This window comes from Mobula birostris, chromosome 2 (assembly GCF_030028105.1).
Source record: "Mobula birostris isolate sMobBir1 chromosome 2, sMobBir1.hap1, whole genome shotgun sequence".
Classification (NCBI taxonomy): domain Eukaryota; kingdom Metazoa; phylum Chordata; class Chondrichthyes; order Myliobatiformes; family Myliobatidae; genus Mobula; species Mobula birostris.
In genome coordinates, this window is record NC_092371.1 from 59,048,100 (window position 1) to 59,069,352 (window position 21,253).

The following is a 21,253-nucleotide window of genomic DNA, read 5'->3' on the forward strand; positions in this document are numbered from 1 at the left end:
CAGCAAATGATAATTACCTGCAGCACCAGAGGTCCCAATATACCAAACCACTGTTATACTAAGATAAGGAATGCCTACTGTTCTATGCCCAGACTGCTTTTCAGTAAATCTGATCATTTGGCTGTTCTTCTCCTACCTGTATACAGCTAAAGGCTAAAGAGCAAAGCTCTAGAGATTAGGATAACAAAGAGACAGAGGAGCATCTATGGGATTGCTTCAAATCAGTGAACTGGATAGTACTCAAGGACTCATCAGAGGATCTGAATGAATACACCATGGTTGTCATGGACATCATTACAACAACTGTAGATGAGTGTTGACCCCACAACATCACTCAGAGTCTTTCCCAAGTCCTAGATGAACCATGAGATCCACAATCTGGGGAAGGCCAGGTCATAGGCATTTAAGTCTGGTGACCAAATATGTTACAAAAGGTCCAGGTACGATCTCCAGAAAGCCATCTCACGAGTGAAGTGGCAATTCTGGACTAAACATGAATCAATGAAGGAGGTTTCACAGCTGTGGCAGGGCTTGAATGCGATCATCTCTTATAAAGTAATATCACACAACATAGGTGACAACAGAGCTTCACTTCCAGATGAGCTCAATGCCTTCTAAAATATGGAGGAACCAACACAAACTCCCACAGCCCTGATGATCCTGTGATTTCAGTCTCTGTGGGCGACTTAAAAGCAACCTTCAGAAGAGCGAACCCATGGAAAAACATTCAGTCCAGATCTGTGCTGATCAAATGACTGAAGTGTTTAGCGAGATCTTTAACCTCTCACTTTGGCAGTCTGAGGTACTTACCTGCTTTTAGCAGGCTTCAATTATGCCGGTGCCTAAGAGGAACACGTTAACCTGCTTCAATGACTATCGTCTGGTGCCACTTACATCCATAGTGATGACATGCTTTGAGAGGAATGTGATGAAACATATCAACTCCTGTCTGAGAAGCAACTTGGACCTGCTCCAATTTGCCTACCATCATTACAGATCCATTGGCTCTTCAGTCAATTCTGCGACATCTGGGTGGTGAAGATGCATATATCAGGATGCTGTTCATCGACTACAACTTGGAATTCAAAGTACATTTATTAAGAATGTATGTATGTATACATTATACAACCTTGGGATTTGTCTCCTTATAGGCAGCAACAAAACAAAGCTACCTCAAAAGAACCCATCAAAAAAAGGACCATCATGCACCCAATGTGCAAAGAGAAAAAAAACATATCAATACCATTATCCCCTTAAAACCAGTCAATAAGCTTCAAGACCTTGGGCTCGCCACAATACTTCCTTGTGCAATTGGATCCTTTGTTTCCTCTCTTGTGAATCCCTGTCAGTTCATATTGGCAACAACATCTCCTCCACGATCTCCATCAGCACAGGTGCACCTCAAAGCTGTGTGCTTAGCCCTTGTTCTACTAGCTTTACACTTATGACTGTGTGGCTAAATTCAGCTCCAATGCTATACTCCAGTTTGCAGATGATACAACTGTCGTAGGCTGAATTAAAGGTGGCAACAAATCAGCATATCGGAAGGAGATTGAAAATCTGACTGAGTGGTGATATAACAACAACCTCTTATTCAATGTCAGCAAGTCCAACGAGCTGATTTATTGATTTCAAGAGGAGGAAACTAAACTCCGATAAGCCAATCCTCGTTGGAGGATCAGGGGTGTAGACAGTCAGCGGTTTAAAATTCCTCGGTACTATCATCTTGGAGGGCCTGGCCTAGGCCCACCACGTAAGTGCAATTATAAAGAAAGCACGCCAGCGCCTCTTCTTTAGGAGTTTGTGAAGATTCTGCATGAATCTAAAATTTTGACAAACATCTGCAGATGTGTAGTGGAGCATATATTGATTGGCTACAATCACAATCTGGTATGGAAACACCAATGCCCTTGAACTTACAGAATCCTACAAAAAGCAGTGGATATGGCCCAGTCCATCGGTGTAAAGCTCTCCCCATTATTGAGTACACCTACAAGAATCGTCGTAGTGAAGAAGCATCCATCATCAGGGACCTCCACTACTTAGGTCATGCTCTCTGGCTGCTGCCATCAGGAAGAAGGTCCAGGACCCTCAGGACTCACAGTTATTACTCCACAACTGTCAGGCTCTTGAGCCAAAGGGGTAACTTCACCCAGCTTCACTTGCCCGATCATTGGAATAGTTAGTCCCACAACCTATGGACTCTTCACCTCATGTTTTCAATATTTATTGCTTATTTATTTATTACTAATTTTCTTTTGTTTTTGTATTTGCAGTCTGTTGTCTTTTACACACCGGTTGAGCACCCAGGATGGTGCAGTCTTTCATTGATTCTGTATTGGTTATTATTGTATGAAGGATTTACTGAGTATGCCCCAAGAAAATGAATCATGGGTTGTACATGGTGACATACATGTACTTTAATAATACACCTAATTTGAACTTTAATTTCTATATTTCATCTACAACATCACTGTTGTTCTTTTTTAAGGAACACACATTGTTCCTACAAGCAGCTTTTCCTAGACTATTTGTAACAAGAAGTCAATATTGTAAACTTATTTTCATTCTCCTTTGTAGCTTTCACGTGTAACTCTATTTGTTTCATCAACTGTTCTCAGTATCTCCCCCTATTGCCAGGATCGACTAGAGCAGGGGTCCCCAACCATTTTTATGCCATGGACCAATACCATTAAGTAATGGGTCTGAAGACCCCAACGTTGGGAAGCCCTGCACAAGAGCATCTTCCTCAATGATACTGCTTTTACTTTTCTGATGCCCTCTACATGTGTGACATGATTATGCATTCTGCAGTAAACTTCCTTTCCAATAACTTCGACAGGATCAGGGCTTCCCATATTCTCCCAATGCATATATAAAGCATTGCTCCACAATGATGACCAATTTAAAATTTATAACCGAATTCTTGCCAAGTATATTGCATGTGTTTATATTTTATATAAAACAGCTGTAGATGCCAGCAGGCATCTTGCCACCAATTCCTTGCCAAAGCTGTGTTGAAACAGATACACAGAGGATGAACAAGAAACTAAAAACAAACTGGTCATCTGGGACAGCCTCTGGTCCCCAAAAGACCTGACCTAATTAGGATGGAGAAAGGTCTGATAGGGAAGGAGAAAATACTTCCTAGACAAGTAATGGAAAATCCTCAATCAAATCTCGCCACCAGAACCATCTTTAAAAAGGGATGGCAATGATTTCATGCAGATTTCACTGCATGTTTTGACGTACATATGATAAGTAAATCTAAATCTGAAGATATTCTCGAGACTCTGCACTTTAAAGTCACCAGCTTGAAGACGAACGGCTGCTCAATCCTGATTAGTTGATACCAGGTAGAAAGTACAAGTTTGTAATCACCCTCACACTAAAATAAGTGTACAGTCTTCTCCAAATAATTATTTAGTAATTTTTAATAATTATTTTAATGTGTTTGTAAATATCAAGGGAGAACTGATTTGACAGCAAATGCCAAGATATTTACTTGACTGGCAAAGTTTAAAGCACAAACATTAGGTGGTGCATTTGATATCACAATCCAAATAGAAAGTTTGGTGTAACATTGGTGGCTGCAGTTATTTTGACTCAGTATCAGATATATGCTAGATTGCTGATCCACTCCGCGCCTTGCGGTGCATCGGGCGATAATCTTGCTGTTTCTTTAGCATTTATCTGTTTTTGACGAGACCGAGTTGCTAGCTCAATGCTCAACCTAGCACAGATGGAAAGCATGCAAGGGGCCGCTGGATTCGAACCTGGGACCACTTGCCTTGAAGTCCGGTACAGATGCCACTATACCACTGGCTAGCTATCTGTTAGATTAACGAAGGAAAATATACCAGAAGGAGATATGGGTGTACTTGATTTTGTTTTAATTATAGATCTGGTAAAATATGTTCAACAATGAAAACATATGCATTCTGCAAGTCGTAAAATCACTTCAAAGTGATTGTTTCTGATTTCACCAACTTTGATTTGTAGTCTATACTATCAGGATATACTGAAATTCAGATTTACTTTGAATTCCTCACCAGTTCAATGCCATTTTTTTTCATTCGTCTGCAGGACTTGAGGTAAGTGCGAATGCGTTTCCTGGCTCGCTCCTGAAATTCTGGGAACTGTCGGCTGCATGACTCAATTATAGCTTGAATCTTTTCTTTGGGCTGTTTCGAAATGGGAACCATTCGGTCAAGATTTTCATCCACAAACAGCCTCACAAACATCTGTTGGCAAAAGAAAATATTAGAATCAGAAATGCTGATCTGTAGCAATGAAGTCTTTGCTCACAGAATGCACAGGTTCATGTTGTTTTGTTTAAAGTTGAACACTGTCTACATTTTCCTCTTTTAACTGTAAGCTACATACTAGCGCATGGTCAAGCAGGTAGCAACATACAGTCAGTATAATTATAAACTGGCTGTTAGAGGAATAAAAATCGCGAAGATATTCTTTTCTCTACCAGGACAGGAAGCTCCCAAACTGATACAGCATACCTTGGAGCTCAACAGTATGGAAGTTAGCCTATCTTTGCACCAATCCAATATTGAGGGAATATCCATTATACACTTTTCTCATACTTAAAAATTAAAATTCATAATGCCATTACATATTCAGTCATTACCTTAACATAGTTTTTACTTTACATAATAGCAAGCTTTGTTAATCCAAATTTAACATAGCGGGTCTTCTGAAATCTTTGAGAAAAGACATTGTAACAGTATTTTTTGTGGAATTACACACACATGGCTAAAGCTTGTTGGTAAGTAATATATTGCCCATCTTTAAATTAGACAGCAAAATCTCAACAATCTTTACGTACAAACATCTTGCCCTGAGCAAGATGAACTACTTCAAGACATGCATAACAGTTCTAGCAAACTGGGGTATGTTCCATTCACCTCACATCATCCATTTTTACTACAGCTTTATATTCAGCTCTACTACTTTGTTCCTACATTTGGTATTGCTTCAGTCAATTTTAGCATGTAGAGTCAGTCTTACTTAGCCTTCACCTAAATCTTTACATTACCTCTCCACAAGTTTTTTCGACTCATACCTATTAATTTGTAGTTGTCAATTTTCCGCAATGCATGGCCAGCCTTCTGCAGGACATTGCCATGATCATTTACGAATGTATTATCAGAACTAACAACATTGTAGGAAATGCTGCAAACACAAGGAACCAAGGTAAATACACAGTTTGCATTTTCCTGTCTTCATATCAATAAAACCTTTAACCCAATTAATTTAATGTTAATTGCCTGGAAAATGGACTTCACCTGTCTTTGGCACTCTAACTGGGTACTTCATTTTGCTATTATGCTAAATCAAGCATAATCAAAAACAGTGAACTGGGACATCTGTCCTTTAAAATACCATGAGATTCTTCTGTTTAAAACATTTTAAAACTTGACCTGGGTAATTAGGCAGGCAGCTGTCATATCACCATGGGCAGGGAGAGGAAACACAGCAGACCGCAGGGAAATTGTGTTAATTAATAGTGGTGGGGTAATGGCCGTTCATCCAACCTCAGACACACTATGGGCAGCAAAGGTATAGGGGCCCCAAAGATAAAGGTGCCTTTAACCACAATCTCTCATTGCGAAGATGCCTTGATTTTGCATAGTGCTGCCAGCATTGAGCTAATTAATACATTAAAATAATAAGGAGCAATTTATAAAGCCAATGAATTAGATGTCTCACATTTTCCTGCATGATATTATCACTGAGAGTTAAAACAATGATTGTAGGTTGCAAACTTTAAATCCAATTTCTGTCATTACCTAATTAATGAGCACTGTTCATGTTGATGACAGCACAAAGCACAACAAGAAAGTGACACTCGCGTTAGGGTAAACCACGACTGTAAGATTGGCCCCATCTATCGATGTGTAGGATTTCAATATATAATGGGTGTAATACTTCCAAATATACTCAAAATCCCTTTGATGAACAGGTCCACTAAAGATGCAAAGCGTATGCAAACATGCTGTATACAAATACATGGTTCTATTAATTCTTCTTCCTAATAGAATTTTAGCAATGAGAATGTTGGGGCTTCTAATCTAGACTTTTACTTTCTTTTTCATGTAACGAGCACTTTGTTGTCACTCGTTTAATATTTTGGGAAAGTTGGTTACAGAGATAGAGGGAAGCTATAAAAATAATTCAGGATTTTTAAAAAGGTTGGTGTCTTCCTTTTTAGTGTGGGCTTTAATTCTGGTTATGTGTTATTTTCTTGATTATTGTACGTTCTTCGCCACTGGTAGCAAAGGAAAAATATGTATATTATGGTATGTTTTTCATCAGAATCTAAATAGCTGAAAAAGTACGCACTATTGCAAGACATGAAAAACCATTAAGTTAAATCCCCTGTGTTTAAGATAATGTTGTGCATATACAAACCTTTAGAGTATCTAAGATACTTCATTGTTAACAATAACACTAACTTTACACATTACTGTTGTTAATGATAATTTTGTTTTCCTTTTGTTTGTCCTCATATTACTTCTTATTTGGCTGTCATTTTTTTTGTTTTTTGTGACTCATACCCACTCAATAATTTACTTTGCCTTGCAGAAACCACCTCTTCCCTCTGCACAACTTAACTAACAAACTTGTGCATTAATGAATAGTACAACTAGTAGAACCACTGCCTCACAGAAGAGAGCTCTGTTCAATCCAGACCTACGGTGCTCACTGTATGGAGTTTGCGTGGGCACCATGGTAGCACAACAGTTACCGCGACACTATTACAGCACAGGACATTGAAGTTCACAGTTCAATTCTGGCACCCTCTGTAAGGAGTTTGTACATCATCCCCGTGGAATGCATGTGATTCCTTCCACATTCCAACGACGTATCAGTTACTAGGTTAATCAGTCACTGTAAACTGTCCCATGACTAGGTAAAAATAAAATCCTTCCTTTCATGGAAGAAGGGGCATATTGATGAGAATGAGAGAGAATAAAAATAAATGGGATTAATGTAGGATTAGTGAAAAATGAGTTGTTGATTCAACAGATTCAGTACTATATCTCACTCAGACTCTATGACTCTTATCCAATTTGCTATTTGTTATTTTTCTTAAAGTTCTGGCCTGATTCCACTCACTACATCATCACAGCTGCATCTTCATCAGTCAAACCCTAAGCTTCCTTCCTAAATCAATCTAACTCTCTATTCATTCTCTCTCTTTCAGATGCTCCTTTTAGGGCAACTACTGAGGCATATGCCTAGGTGAATTCACACAGTATTCAGCAGGTCAGGTGACATCAGTGGAGAGGAATAAACAGTTGGTGCTTCAGCTAAGACCCTTCATTATAAGTTCTTGCAGCATGCAACTCCTTTTCGTAAAGTGCTGCAAATTGCATTACATATTATGCAATCATCAGTCAACATCCCCACTTTTGACCATGAGGTGGAAGAAAGGCTATTGTTGAAGTAGATTGGGGTGATTTAAGATCAAGTTTAATTATCATTCAATCATTCATGAATACAGCCAAATGAAACAGTATTACTCTGGGGCTAAGGTGCAAGACTCAGTACCAACAGCCATACACTGTACAAGGCATATATAGCACATATAAATCAGCAAACACATATAAGATATCAGTAAAATGTAGTCACGCAAAAAATATAGTCAAAGAGTCTATGAATGTTGCAGCAGTGTGCAGTCGAACACAATACAGCTTGTCTTCTGTCAAGTGAACAATGGGGCGGCAGCACCAACTATAGCTTAGGCACCATGCCACACCGCTCCTGGCATTCTGGAGGAGTGCACTGACTCCAATGCCTCTTTCCTGGGCAGCTGTAAACAGACGACACCGCGGCTTGAGGTCTAAACTTCACTTCGACTGAGGCCACATAGCTTCCCCACCATCTGTCAATAAATCAGTGAATCAAACTTACAGCATTCCACATTAACAATGTCCAACAGGGTCTTCTGATCACAAGAAAAGCAACTAAAATGACCACTTTTTGTTAGACTGCACACGAACTCCTCCATCGCCTCTCTGACACAGACAGTAGCATGATCCAGACCAAGTCCAACTCCTTCAGTTTCTCTGCCAACAAACAACTCACTGATGGGCAGAATGCTGTTCTGAGAGAAGTGATATTACTGACCTGATTGATTATGAACCACATCTTGTGCAGGGTGTAAATCTAATGTCTGTGGCCATTGACTTCAATCTTACCTTGACTATTTGATGTCACACAGGGTCAAATGTTGGCCTCATGTCAAGTTCAATCTCAACTCAGCTTCAACATTAAAATATAGAAGTTGGAATGGGCCATTTGGCCCTTTACCCTTGTTGCTTCATTTAATAAGATTGTGGCTGAGCTTTTACCTCAGAAACACTTCACTACTTCCGTTTCCATGATTCACTTACTATCCAAAAAAAACACTTTTTATTTTTTATATACTCAGTGAAATGAACTCTACTGCTGTCTTGAGTAGAAAACAACTGAGAGTCACTACTTAGTCTCTTAATTCTATTCTTAATGGTGGACTTCTTACTAATATTATGACCCTGCATTCTAAACATTCCAACCCAGGTAAAGATAGAACACTACGGCAACGTACAGACCCTTTGGCCATGATATTCTGCCAACCTTTTAATCTACTCTAGGATATATCTAACACTTCCTTCCAGTTTTCTTTCATCCGTGTACCTATCTAAGAGTTTCTTAAATGTCCCTAATGCATCTACCTCTATCACCACACCTGGCAGTGAATTCCATGCATTCACATTACTCTCTGTAAAAATCTTACCTTTTACATCCCCCTACACTTTCCTCTAATCACCTTAAAATTATGCCCCTCAGATTAGCCATTTCCACCTTGGGAATAAATTGTTGGCTGTTCACTTGACTATGCCTCTTATCATCATCCCTGCGTTTACCCAAAGGGACCTTGTAAGCTTTTTGTAAGTTTCCATATGTCAGCTCTCATCTCACCCCATCCCAGAAATCAATTTGCCCAACCTCTGTTGCACTTTATGTGTCCCATATATGTTGTTGGGGAATTGCATAATATCGTGTATTACCAAAAAGCATGCTGAAAGAATTCAGCCTGTCAGTCAGCATTTGTGGAAAGGGAAACCAATTGGAATGTTTTGTAAATAAATCTTCCTCAATAATACTGTAGGTTTAATCATACCATGGCCCTATTTTGCCTTTAGTATTCCAGAACAATTTTTCTCATTCAATCAAAAATTGATTGATTGAGAAAAATTGTAGTTAATGATCAACATCATTGGGGTGCCACGGTTGTGTGCGGTTAGCGCAATGCTAGTACAGGTTGGGGTGTCGGAGTTTGGAGTTCAATTCAGATGTGCTCTGTAAGGAGTTTGTCTGTTTTTCATGTGACCATGTGGGTTTCTTCTGGGTGCTCCGGTTTCCTCCCACAATCCAAAGATATACTGGTTAGTAGGTTAATTGGTCATTGCAATCCTGTGATTAGGCTAGGGTTAAATGGTGGGTTGCTGTGTGATGTGGCTTGTTTGGCCAGAAGGGCCCGTTCTGCACTGCATCTCTAACTAAAACAAATAAATAAACAGAAGTATATGGAGTAAGGTAGATGATCTTATGGCGCAGTTAGAAGATTGACAGGTATGATGCTGTGAGATCTCTGAGTCATGGCTGAAAGAAGAACACAGTTGAGAGCTTAACATCCAAGGATACACATTGTACCGAAAGGACAGGCAGGGAGGCAGAAGGGGTCGGGTGGCTCTATCGGTAAAATAAATGAAATCAAATCTTTGGAAGGAGGTGACATAGGATCAGAAGATGTAGAATCCTTGTGGTTACAGTTAAGAAATTATAAGGGTAAAAATGATGAGAGTTATATACAGGCGATCGAACAGCAGCCAGGATGCAGGCTACAAATTACAACAGGAGATAGAAAAGGCATGTAAAAAGGGCAATCATGGGGCATTTCAATATGCAGCTAGATTGGGAAAATCAGGTTGGTACTGCACCTCAAGAGAAGGAATTTGGAGGATGCCTATGAGATGGCTTTTTAGAGCAGCTTGTGGTTAAGCCCACTAGGAGAATGGCAATTCTGGATTGGGTGTTATGTAATGACCCAGATTTGATTAGGAAGTTTAGGGTAAAGGAACCCTAAGGAGACAGTGATCAAAACATGATAGAATTCACCCTACAGTTTCATAAGGAGAAGATAAAATCAGCATTACAGTGGAATAAAGAGATTTATAGAGGCATGAGAGAGCAACTGGCCAAAGCTGACAGGAAGGGAACACCAGCAGAGGTGATAGCAGAACAGCAATGACTGGTGTTTATGGGGGAAATTCAGAAAGTGCAGGAAAGATACAAATTTGTGAGAAATTAAAGGATTGGGAAGGCTTTTAAATCCAACAGAAGGCAACTAAAAATAACCATAAGAAGGAAAAAGATGAAATATGAAGGTAAGATAGCCAACAATATCAAGGAGGATACAAAAAGGTTTTTCAGATATATGAAGAGTCAAGGAGACGAGAGTGGATATTGGACCACTGGAAAATTACAATGGAGAGGTAGTAATGGGGAATAAAGTAATAGCAGATGAACTTAACAAGTATTTTGCATCAGTCTTCACTATGGAAGACACTAGCAGAATGCCAGAAATGCATGAGTGTCAGGGGGTAGAAGTGAGTGTGGCTGTTATACTGTGGTGCTTGGGAAGCTGAAAAGCTTGAAGGCAGCTAAGTCACCTGGACCACTCGCAGGGTTCAGAATCAGAATCAGGTTTAATATCACCAGCATAAGTTATTAAATTTGTTAACTTAGCGTCAGCAGTACAATGCAATACCAGATAATAAAGGAAAAATAAATAAACAAGCAAATCAATTACAATAAGTAAATACGTGCTTATTAAATAATTACATTAAAAATATTGCAAAAGAAAATAAAAGTGAGGTGGTGTTCATGGGTCGATGTTCGTTTAGGAATCGGATGGCAGAGGGGAAGAAGCTGATCCAGAATCACTGAATGTGTGCCTTCAGGCTTCTGTACCTCCTTCTTGACGGTAACAATGAGAAGAGGGCATGCCCTGGGTGATGGGGGTCCTTAATGATGTTCGCTGCCTTTCTGAGACACCGCTCTTTGACGACGTCTTGGATACTATGGAGGCTAGTACCCAAGACGGAGATGACTAATTTCACAACTTTCTGTAGCTTCTTTCAATCCTGTGCAGTAGCCTCCTATACCAAACAGTGATGCAGCCTGTCAGAATGCTCTCCATGGTACATCTGTAAAAATTTACGATTGTCTTAGGTGACAAACCAAATCTCCTCAAACTCCTAATGAAATACAGCTGCTGTCTTGCCTTCTTTATAGCTGCATCAATTTGTTGGGACTGGGTTAGATCCCCAGAGATCTTGACACCCAGGAACTTGAAATTAATCACTCAAGAGGTAGGTAAAGAGATTGTGGAAGCATTTGTAATAATCTTTCAAGAATCACTCTATTCTGGAATGCTTCCAAAGGACTGGAAAATGCACATGCCACTTCACTCTTTAGGAATGAAGGGAAGCAGAAGAAAGGAAATTAGAGGCCTGACTTCAGTGGAAGAAGTTGGAGTCTATTATTAAGAGTAAGGTTTTGGGGTACTTAGAGGCACATGATAAAATGGACCAAAGTCAGTATGGTTTTCTAAAGATGAAATCCTGCCGAATGAATCTGCTAGAATTCTTTGAGGAAATAACAGGCAGGATAGTCAAATGAGAGTCAGTAGTTATTTATTTGGATTTTCAGAAGGCTTTGGACAAGGTGCTGCACAGTAGACTGCTAAACAAGGTAAGAGCCCATGGTATTACAGTGAAGGTACCAGCATGGGTAGAAGATAGGCTGACTGGCAGGAGCCAAAGAGTGGGAATAAAGGGGGCCTTTTCTGATTGGCTGCCAGTAACTAGTGGTGTGCCACAGGGGCATGTGTTAGAACTGTTTCTTTTCACATTGTATGTCAATAATTTGGCTGAAGGAATTAATGGCTTTGTGACCACATTTGCAGATGATATGAAGATAGGTAGAGGTGCAGGTAGCTTTGAGGAATCAGGGTGTCTGCAGAAGGACGTAGACAGATTTGGGGAATGGGCAAATAAATGGCAGATGAAATATAAAGTAGAGAAGTGCATGATCATGCACTTTGACAGAAAGAATAAAGGTATGGCCTATTTTCTAAATGGGGAGGAAACTCAAAATTCAGAGTTGCAGAGGGATTTAGGAGTCCTTGTGCAGGATTCCCTGAAGTTTAAATTGAAGGCTGAGTCAGTGGTAAGGAAAGCAAATGCAATGTTAGCATTCATTTCCCAAGGACTAGAATACAGAAGCAAGGATATAATCACAAGGATTTATAAGGCATTGGTCAGACGGTGCTTGGAGTATTGTGAGCAGTTCTGGACCTATCTAAGAAAAGATCTGCTAGGGTCCAGAGTAGGTTCCCGAGAATTATCCCAGGAATGAAAGGGTTAACATATGAGGAGCATTTGATTGCTCTGGGCCTGCACTCACTGGAATGTATAAGAACAGACAGTGGGGGGCGGTGGGGGGAAGGATATTATTGCAGCCTATCGAATATTCAAAGCTCTAAACAGAGTGGAGTGGAGAGGATGTTTCCTGTAGTGGGGGGGGGGTCTAGGACCAGGGGACACAGCCTCAGAATTGAGGGACGTCCATTTAGAACAGAGACAAGGAAAAATTTATAAAGCTAGAGGGTGGGGAATCTGTGGAATTCATTGCCATAGACGGCTGTGCAGGCCAAGTGATCGGGTATATTTAAACCAGTGGTTGATCGGTTCTCATTAATCAGGGTGTCAATGGTTATGGGAAGAAGGCAGGAGAATGGGTTTGAGCTGGATAATATATCAGCCATGATGGAATGATGGAGCAGACTCGATGGGCAGAATGGCCTAATTCTACTCTTATGCCTTATGATCTTATATCAGAGCGGAAAGGCAATAGGTGATAGCAGTGGTGAAGCTGCAGAAATGGAAGAGGGTTGGGGAGAAGAGGGTTGGCGGTGTATTAAGGAACAAAGTGCAGGTGAGGAAGGCACCCCTCCTCCCTGGGGAGCAGGCACTCTGTGAGGAAGCAGGTGAGGAAGACCATGGCCAGAGTCAACGCTTGCAAAGCTGCTGGGCCCGATAATGCACCAGGTCGAGTTCTGAAAGACTGCACAGCCCAGCAGACGGGGGTGCTGACAGAAATATTCAACATCCCTCTGGAACAACCCATTGTCCCCTCAGTTTTCAAAGTGGCAACCATCATTCCAGTGCCAAAGAAGGTAACAGTAACCTGCCTAAATGACTATTGTCCATTGGCATTAACATCATCCACTATGAAATGCTTTGAATAGCTGGTCATGGAACACATTAAAGCCTTTCTCCTGGCTACACTGGACCCTTGTCCAGTTTGCTTATCGCTCAAATCGATCCACCAATGTTGCAATAACCTCTGCCTTCCACTCTGTCCTGTCCCACCTGGAAAATGGAGTCTCATGTGCCAGACAGCTGTTTATAGACTTCAGTTTGGCATTCAACACCACCATACCCCAGAAACTGTTGGGGAAACGTCCTTGCTGGCTCTCAACACCTCCCTCTGTAATTTAATAATGGACTTCTTAACAGAAAGGCCATAGTCAGTCTGTGTGGGCAGCAATGTCTCTAAGTCCCATTACACTGAGCACTGGCACTCCCTGAGGCTGTGTGCTCACCCCGCTACTGTTCACACTGCTGACACATGACTATGTCATTGGGTCCAGCTCATACCATGTCATCAAGTTAAAGGATGGCACAACAGTGATTGGCCTTATCAAGAACGAGGACAAGACGGAGTATAGAGAAGAAGTGGAGTGGCTGGTGGATTAGTATGAGAACAACCACCAAGCCTTTATGTGGAGAAAGCAAAGGCAATCATTGTGGACTTCAGGAAGGTGCAGACAAACCTTCCTTCTCTGCAAGTACGTGGCTCTTCCACAGAGAAGGAGTTAAAGGCACGAAGCTCCTGGGAGTTCACATCCCAGATGACCTCACCTGGCCCCTTAATATCAACTCCCTGAACAAGAAGGCACAGTAGTGCCTGCACTTCCAAAGAAGATTGAGGCAAACAAGGCTCCCACTGCACACCCTCCCCACCCTACATCTTAACTGCGTTTTACAGAATCAGAATCAGGTTTATTATCACCGGCATGTGACGTACATTTGTTAACTTAGCAGCAGCAGTTCAATGCAATACATAATCTAGCAGAGAAAAAAATAACAATTAACATTTTAAAAAGTAATAATAATAAACAAACAAGTAAATCAATTAAGGCACCACTGAGAGCATCCTGACCAGTTACACCTCCACCTGTTATGGGGGCAGTCGCGCATTGGACCGGAAGTCCCTACAAAGGACTGTGAGAGCAGCCAAGAAGATCATAGGGGTCTCCCTACCATCCATTAGGGACACTTACCAGGAGCGCTGCATAAGCAGAGCCCTTAGTATTACTATGGATTCCACCCATCCATCCAGCATCTTGTTTGACTTCTACCATCAGGCAGAAGACTATAATGCATAACAACAAGAATGATCAGGATGAGAAACAATTTCTTCCCCCAGGCCATTAGGCTTCGGAACTCCCTGCCACATCATATTTAGTTTGTTCTGGACCTTACAGTTTGTTACTTATGTGTGATTCAACTAGATTTTATCCCTATCTTCATAAGTTATCATGTGTTTTATGTGTTATGTGTACTACTGTGCTTTACACCCTGGTTTGGAGAAATATCTCATTTCTATGTACACTATGGTTATATACATTATATACACGTATATATTTAAATGATGATAAACTTGACTAAGAAGGCTCCTTGCCAAGTCTAATCAACTTAATTGCCAAAACGCCATGTCGTTATGCAGTCATTGTCACATATTCATGTGAGGTAGAATCTTTAAAATGTGCACTTCAGTGTATGGAAGCAGAAGAGACTGTAGATATTGAAATCTGGAGCAACACATAAAAGGCTGGATTCCACTGAGCCGCTGAGGCACTCCAGCACTTTCAGTGTTGCTTCAGAGTAATGGCATTTGTCATAAAGATATTATTGCCCCCAGTCAGGTGTTGCCTCAGGCTAGAATATTACATATCACTTCTCTTTAATTCTTCTTGTGGCATTTGTCAAATCATGCTGCACTTCTTCAGTCTGAAGAAGTCGAACAAATTTTACAAGCTGCAATTACTGGAAATTTGAAATAAAACTGAAAATGTTGGAAACACTCAGCAGGTGAGGCAGCATCTATGGAAAGAGAAAGAGAGTAAATGTTCCAGGTCGAATCCCTTCTCCATATAATATAAATCAGCTGAGACAAGAAATATGATTGTTAGTAACAATGATTTTTTACACCTATCAGATAACGCTTTCATCAGCACATTTGCCTTGATAACCTCTCCAGATTATATCAAGACTAAAAAGCAGCAGTAAATAACTGGATTACTTTTTGAGGAGTTTTTTTGATTTTATTTATCTTTGATTTGCTTTGTTTTTATTTCTTGAGGAAATTTGGTATGTCACCAAGACCATAAGATATAGGAGCAAAATTAGGCCACTTGGCCCATCAAGTCTGCTCTACCATTTCATCATGAATGATCCATTTTTCCTCTCAGTCCCAATCTCCTGACACCCTCCCCCTCCTCCCACCCCCATATCCCTTCATGCCCTGACCAATCAAGAATCTATCAATCTCTACCTTAAGTATAGAGAAAGACCTGGCCTCCACATCTGCTTGTGGCAACAAATTCCACAGATTCACCACTCTCTGGATAAAGAAATTCCTCCTCATCTCCTTTCTAAAAGGACGCCCCTCTATTTTGAGGCTGTTTCCTCTGGACTTGGACTCTCCCACCATAATTCACACTGAAACAATTGTATTTCTAAACTATATTGACTGTTCTATTGTATATCTTACTGTTACATATTATTTATTACAAATCACTATAATTTGCACATTGTGCATTCATACGGAAACGTAACGTAAAGATTTTTACTCTTCATGTATGCATTAGATGCAAGAAATAAAGTCAATTCAATTCAATTTATAAGAAGCATCCTTTCTACATCCACTCTTTCAAGGTCTTTTACCATTCTCAGCCCTCATTCTTCTAAATTCCAATGTAAACAGGCCCAAAGCTGTCAAACGCTCTTCATATGACAAGCCATTTAATCCTGGAATCATTTTTGTGAACCTCCTTTGAACCCTCTCCAGTAACAGCACATCCTTTCTAAGATAGGGGGCCCAAAATTGCACACAATACTCCAAACGAGGCCTCACCAGTGTTTTATAAAGCCTCAACGTTACATCCTTGCTTTTATCTTCTAGTCCCCTTGAAATGAATACCAACATTGCATTTGCCTTCCTTACCACAGACTCAACCTACAAATTAACCTTCAAAGAATCCTGCACAAGGACTCCCAAATCCCTTTGCACTTCAGATTTTTGTATTTTCTCTCCATTTAGAAAATAATCAACCCTTTCATTTCTTCTACCAAAATGCATGATCATACCCTTCCCGAAACAAGAGAAAATCTGTAGATGCTGGAAATCTGAGCATCACACACAAAATGCTGGAGGAACTCAGCATGCCAGGAAATTAATAAACAGTCAATGTTTTGGTCTGAGACCCGTCATCAGGACTGGAAAAAAAGATTAGAAGTCAGAGTAAGAAGGTGGGGGGGGGGGGGGAGGACAGGAAGAGAAACAAGGTAGTAGGTGATAGCTGAAACTGGGAGAGGGAGAGGGGATAAGTAAAGAGCTGGTAAGTCAATTGGTGAAAAGGACAAAGGGCTGGAGGAGGGGGAGTCTGATAGGAGAGGATAGAAGGTCATGGGAGAAAGAAAAAAGGGAGGAGCACCAGGGGGAGGTGATGGGCAGGTAAGGAGATAATGTGAGAGAGGGAAATGGGAATGGGAAATGGTGAAGGAGAGGGGTGGGGGCCATTACCAGAAGTTTGAGAATTCAATGTTCATGCCATCAGGTTGGAGGCTACGCAGACTGAATATAAGGTGTTGCTCCTCCAACCTGAGCATGGCCCCATCACGAACTGACATGTTGAAAGGGGAATGGGAAGTAGAATTGAAATGGGTGGCCACTGGGAGATCCCACATTATCTGGTGGATGGAGCATAGGTGCTCGATGAAGCGGTGTCCCAATCTACTTCAGGTCTCACCGATATACAGCAGGCCACACCGGGAGCACTGGATACAGTTGATGACCCCAACAGACATTTCTTTTTCCCCAGTCGTGCCAAAGGGTTTTGGCCTGAACTGTCGACTGTCCTTTTTTCCCCATAGATGCTGCCTGGCCTGCTGAGTTCCTGCATCATTTTGTGTGTGTTGCTTATACTTCCTGACACTGTATTCCATCTTCTACTTCTTTGCCCATTCTCCTAATCTGTCTAAGTCCTTTAGGAGCCTCCCTATTTCCTCAAAACTACCTGCCCCTCCACCTATCTTCATATTGTCTGCAGACTTTGCAACAAAGCCATTAGTTTCATCATTGAAATCACTGACATGTAGTGTAAAAAGATTTACATTAAGTAAACTCTGTAAAACAAGATGTAAGCTCTGATTTCAAACCTCCGCTGCCTTGCGGCCATACCCACTCACGTGAAAGGCTTCGGGAGTAAACCCTGAGGACAAACCTGGAGCTGGAGTCCCTAAGGCAGTCCGACGTTGTCTTTAAACTCATTCTGGCAACTCCTGCGACGACACTGTTGCCAAGCTGCATCGGCCCTTGCCCTTCCCTTGGACAACATCGGTGTCATGGAGAGGGGAGACTTGCTGCATGGGTAACTGCCGGTCTTCCATACAACCTTGCCCAGGCTTGTGCCCTGGAGAGGAGAAGCAAGACTTTCCAGGCACATATCCATGGTCTCGCGAGACTTAACAGATGCCACCGAAAGTAAAAAGAATTGGTCCCAACACAGACCCCTGTAGAACACTGGCAGTCAATCAGAAATGGGTCACTTTATTCCCACTCTTTGCCTCCTGCCAATCAGCCATTGCTTTATCAATGCTAGAATCTTTCCTGTAATACCATGGGCTCGTAGCTTGTTAAGCAGCCCCACGTGTGGCACCTTGTCAAAAGCATTCTGAAAATCCAAATACACAACATCAACAGATTCTCCTTTAGATTTGTTAGGCAAGATTGGCCTTGAGGAAATCATGCTGACTGGAATCTCTTTTATCATGTGCCTCCAAGTACCCAAAACTACATCCTTAACAATCGACTCTAACATCTTCCCAACCACTGAGGTCAGACTAAATGGCCTATAATTTCCTTTCTTTGGCCTCTCTCCCTTCTTGAAGAGTGAAGTGACATTTGCAATTTTCCAGTTTTCTGGAACTATTCCAAAATCTAGTGATTTATGAAAGATCATCACTAATGCCTCAACAATCTCTTCAGCCACCTCTTTCGGAACCATGGGATGTACACTACTTGGTCCAGGTGACTTAACTCCCTTCAGACCTTTCAGTTTTCCAAGAACCTTCTCTCTAGTAATGATAATTTCACACACTTCATGTCCCCTGACACCTGGAACTTCCACCATATTGCTAGTGTCTTCCACAGAGAAGACTGATGCAAAATACTTATTCAGTTTGCCCACCATTTCCTTGTCCCCCATTACTACCTCTCTAGCATCATTTTCCAGTAGTTCAATATCCACTCTCGCCTCTCTTTTATACTTTATGTATCTGAAGAAATTTTTGGCATACTGTACTCTTTAATATTATTGACCAGGATACTTTTGTATTCTATCTTTACCTTTTTAATGACTTTTTAGTTGTCTTCTGTTGGTTTTTAAAAGCTTCCCAATTGTCTAACTTCCCAATAATTTTTGCCCTATTATATACCCCCTTTGGCTTTTCTGTCGGCTTTGGCTTCCCTTGTTAGCCATGGTGATGTCATCTTGCCGTTAGAATACTTCTTCTTCTTTAGGATGTTTATAACTTGTGCCTTCTGAATTGCTCCCCAAAATTCCAGCCATTGCTGCTCTGTTGTCATCCCTGCCCGAGTTCTTTTCCAATCAATTCTGACCAACTCTTCTCTCATGCCTCTGTAATTTCCTTTACTCCACTCTAATACTCATACAACTGACTTTAGCTTCTCTTTCTCAATTTTCAGGGTGAATTCTATCATATTATGATGACTTGCCCATAAGGGTTCTTTTACCTTAGGCTCTCTAAACAATTCCAGCTCATTGCACAACACCCAATCCAGCATAGCTGATCCCTAGTGGGTTCAACCATGAGCTGCTCTAAAACGCCACCTTGTAGGCATTCTAGAAATTCCTCTTTGGAATCCCGCACCAACCTAATTTTCCCAATCTACCTGCACATTGAAATCCTGCATGACTATTGTAATATTGCCCTTTTGGCATGGATTTTCTATCTCATTGTAACTTGTAGACCACATCCTTACTACTTTTTGGGAGTTTGAATGTAACTCCAATCAGGGTCTATTTATCCTTGCAGTTCCTTAGCTCTAGCTACAAAGATTCAACATCTTCTGACCCTATGTCACCTTCCTAATGATTTAATTTTTTTTTTACCAACAGAGACACACCACTCCCTCTACCTTCCAACCTGTACTTTCCATACAGTTTATATCCTTGGATATTAAGCTCCCAGCTATAATCCTCTTTCAGTGATGATGCAGTAATGCCTACAACATCATACTTGCCAATCACTAATTGTGCTAGAAGTTCATGAACTTATTCTGTATATGTTGCACATTCAAATATAACATCTTTAGACCTGTATTCAATTTTTATGATTTTGTCCACCATTTTCATTGCAACTCATCCTGTTGACTGAAATGTTGCCCTATCATCAGGCTCTCACATTGCCTCTGTTTGTAATGCAACTATCTCATCTTCAGCACTATCACTCTGGTTGCTAGGAGTCTCACATTGCCTCTGTTTGTAAAGCAACTATCTCATCTTCAGCACTATCACTCTGGTTCCTATCCACCTGCCAAATTAGTTTAAACCCACCCGAACAACTATGGCTAACCTGCCCGCAAGGATATTGGACCCCCTCGGGTTCAGGTGTAACCCGTCCCTTTTGTACAGGTCATACCTTCCCCAGAAGAGATCCCAAGGATCCAGAAATCTGAACCCTTGCCGCAGCACCAGTTCCTCAGCCATGTATTATCTGCCAAATCATCCTATTCTTACTCTCACTGGCAATGTGGCACAGGCAGCTATTCAGAGACTACTGCCCTGGAAGTCCTGATTCTCAGCTTTCTACCTAGCTCCCCATAATCGCTCTTCAGGACCTCCTCACCGTGAATACACACGTCATTGGTGCTAGTATGTACCAAGACTTCTGGCTGCTCAGCCTCACCCTTGAGAAAACCATGGACATGATCCAAGACATCCCTGGTCCTGGCACCAGGAAAGCAACATACCATTCAGGTGACTCTATCACAGTCACACAACCTTGTCTTTGTTCCTCTGATTCCTAAAGATTCTTGTGAATTCCTGTCGATGTACAGTGGACAGCATTCTGTCTGGTTATATCACATCCTTGCATGTTTCCTCCAATGCATAGGATCACAAGAGACTGCTGAAATTTATAGATTCAGCAGCTCCATCGCAGGCGCAAACCCCATCACCATTGAGGGCATCCTCAAGTGGCAGTACCTTAAGAAGATGGCATCCATCCGAAAGGACCCTCACCACCTGGGGCATGCCCTCTTCTCATTACTGTCACGAGGGAGGAGATACAGAAGCCTTAAGAGTCATACTAAATGACTTAGGAACAACCTCTTACACCCCATCAGCAGATTTCTTAATGGTCTATGCACGTTATCTTGTTATTCTTTTGCTTTGCACTATTTGTTTTTGTAATTTATAGTCTCTATGTATTGCACTATATTGCCACCACAATTATATATATCTGATTCTAATTCATTCTTTTGTATATTTATCACTGACTTCAGTAATTCACACGAAGTGTGATATCCAGACCGTGATGAACACTGTTCACATATTATATAGATATTTCTAAGCATCGTAGACAATAAGAGTTGTCCTGTATTTTAACTGGGAACTGTTCGAGTTGAATGGTCACACAAGGAAAACCCTCAGGGATAAAACACCTAAGTTGGAAAAGTAGGAGACCTGGGTTGCCAATCCATAACTTTAAAAACTTTTGATCCAGCTGCACCATCTCTGGTGATGGTTCGG

General features: G+C 41.1%; 1 protein-coding gene across 2 annotated transcripts in view; it reads right to left on the bottom strand.

Moving 5' to 3' along the window:
• Positions 1-21,253, bottom strand: part of nol4lb (nucleolar protein 4-like b) — a 371,742-nt gene that overhangs the window by 64,051 nt on the left and 286,438 nt on the right. For both annotated transcript variants that reach the window (XM_072241820.1, XM_072241828.1), the window contains exon 9: positions 4,053-4,244. In XM_072241820.1, the coding sequence (XP_072097921.1) occupies positions 4,053-4,244 (192 nt within the window). The remainder of the gene's footprint in view (positions 1-4,052; positions 4,245-21,253) is intronic.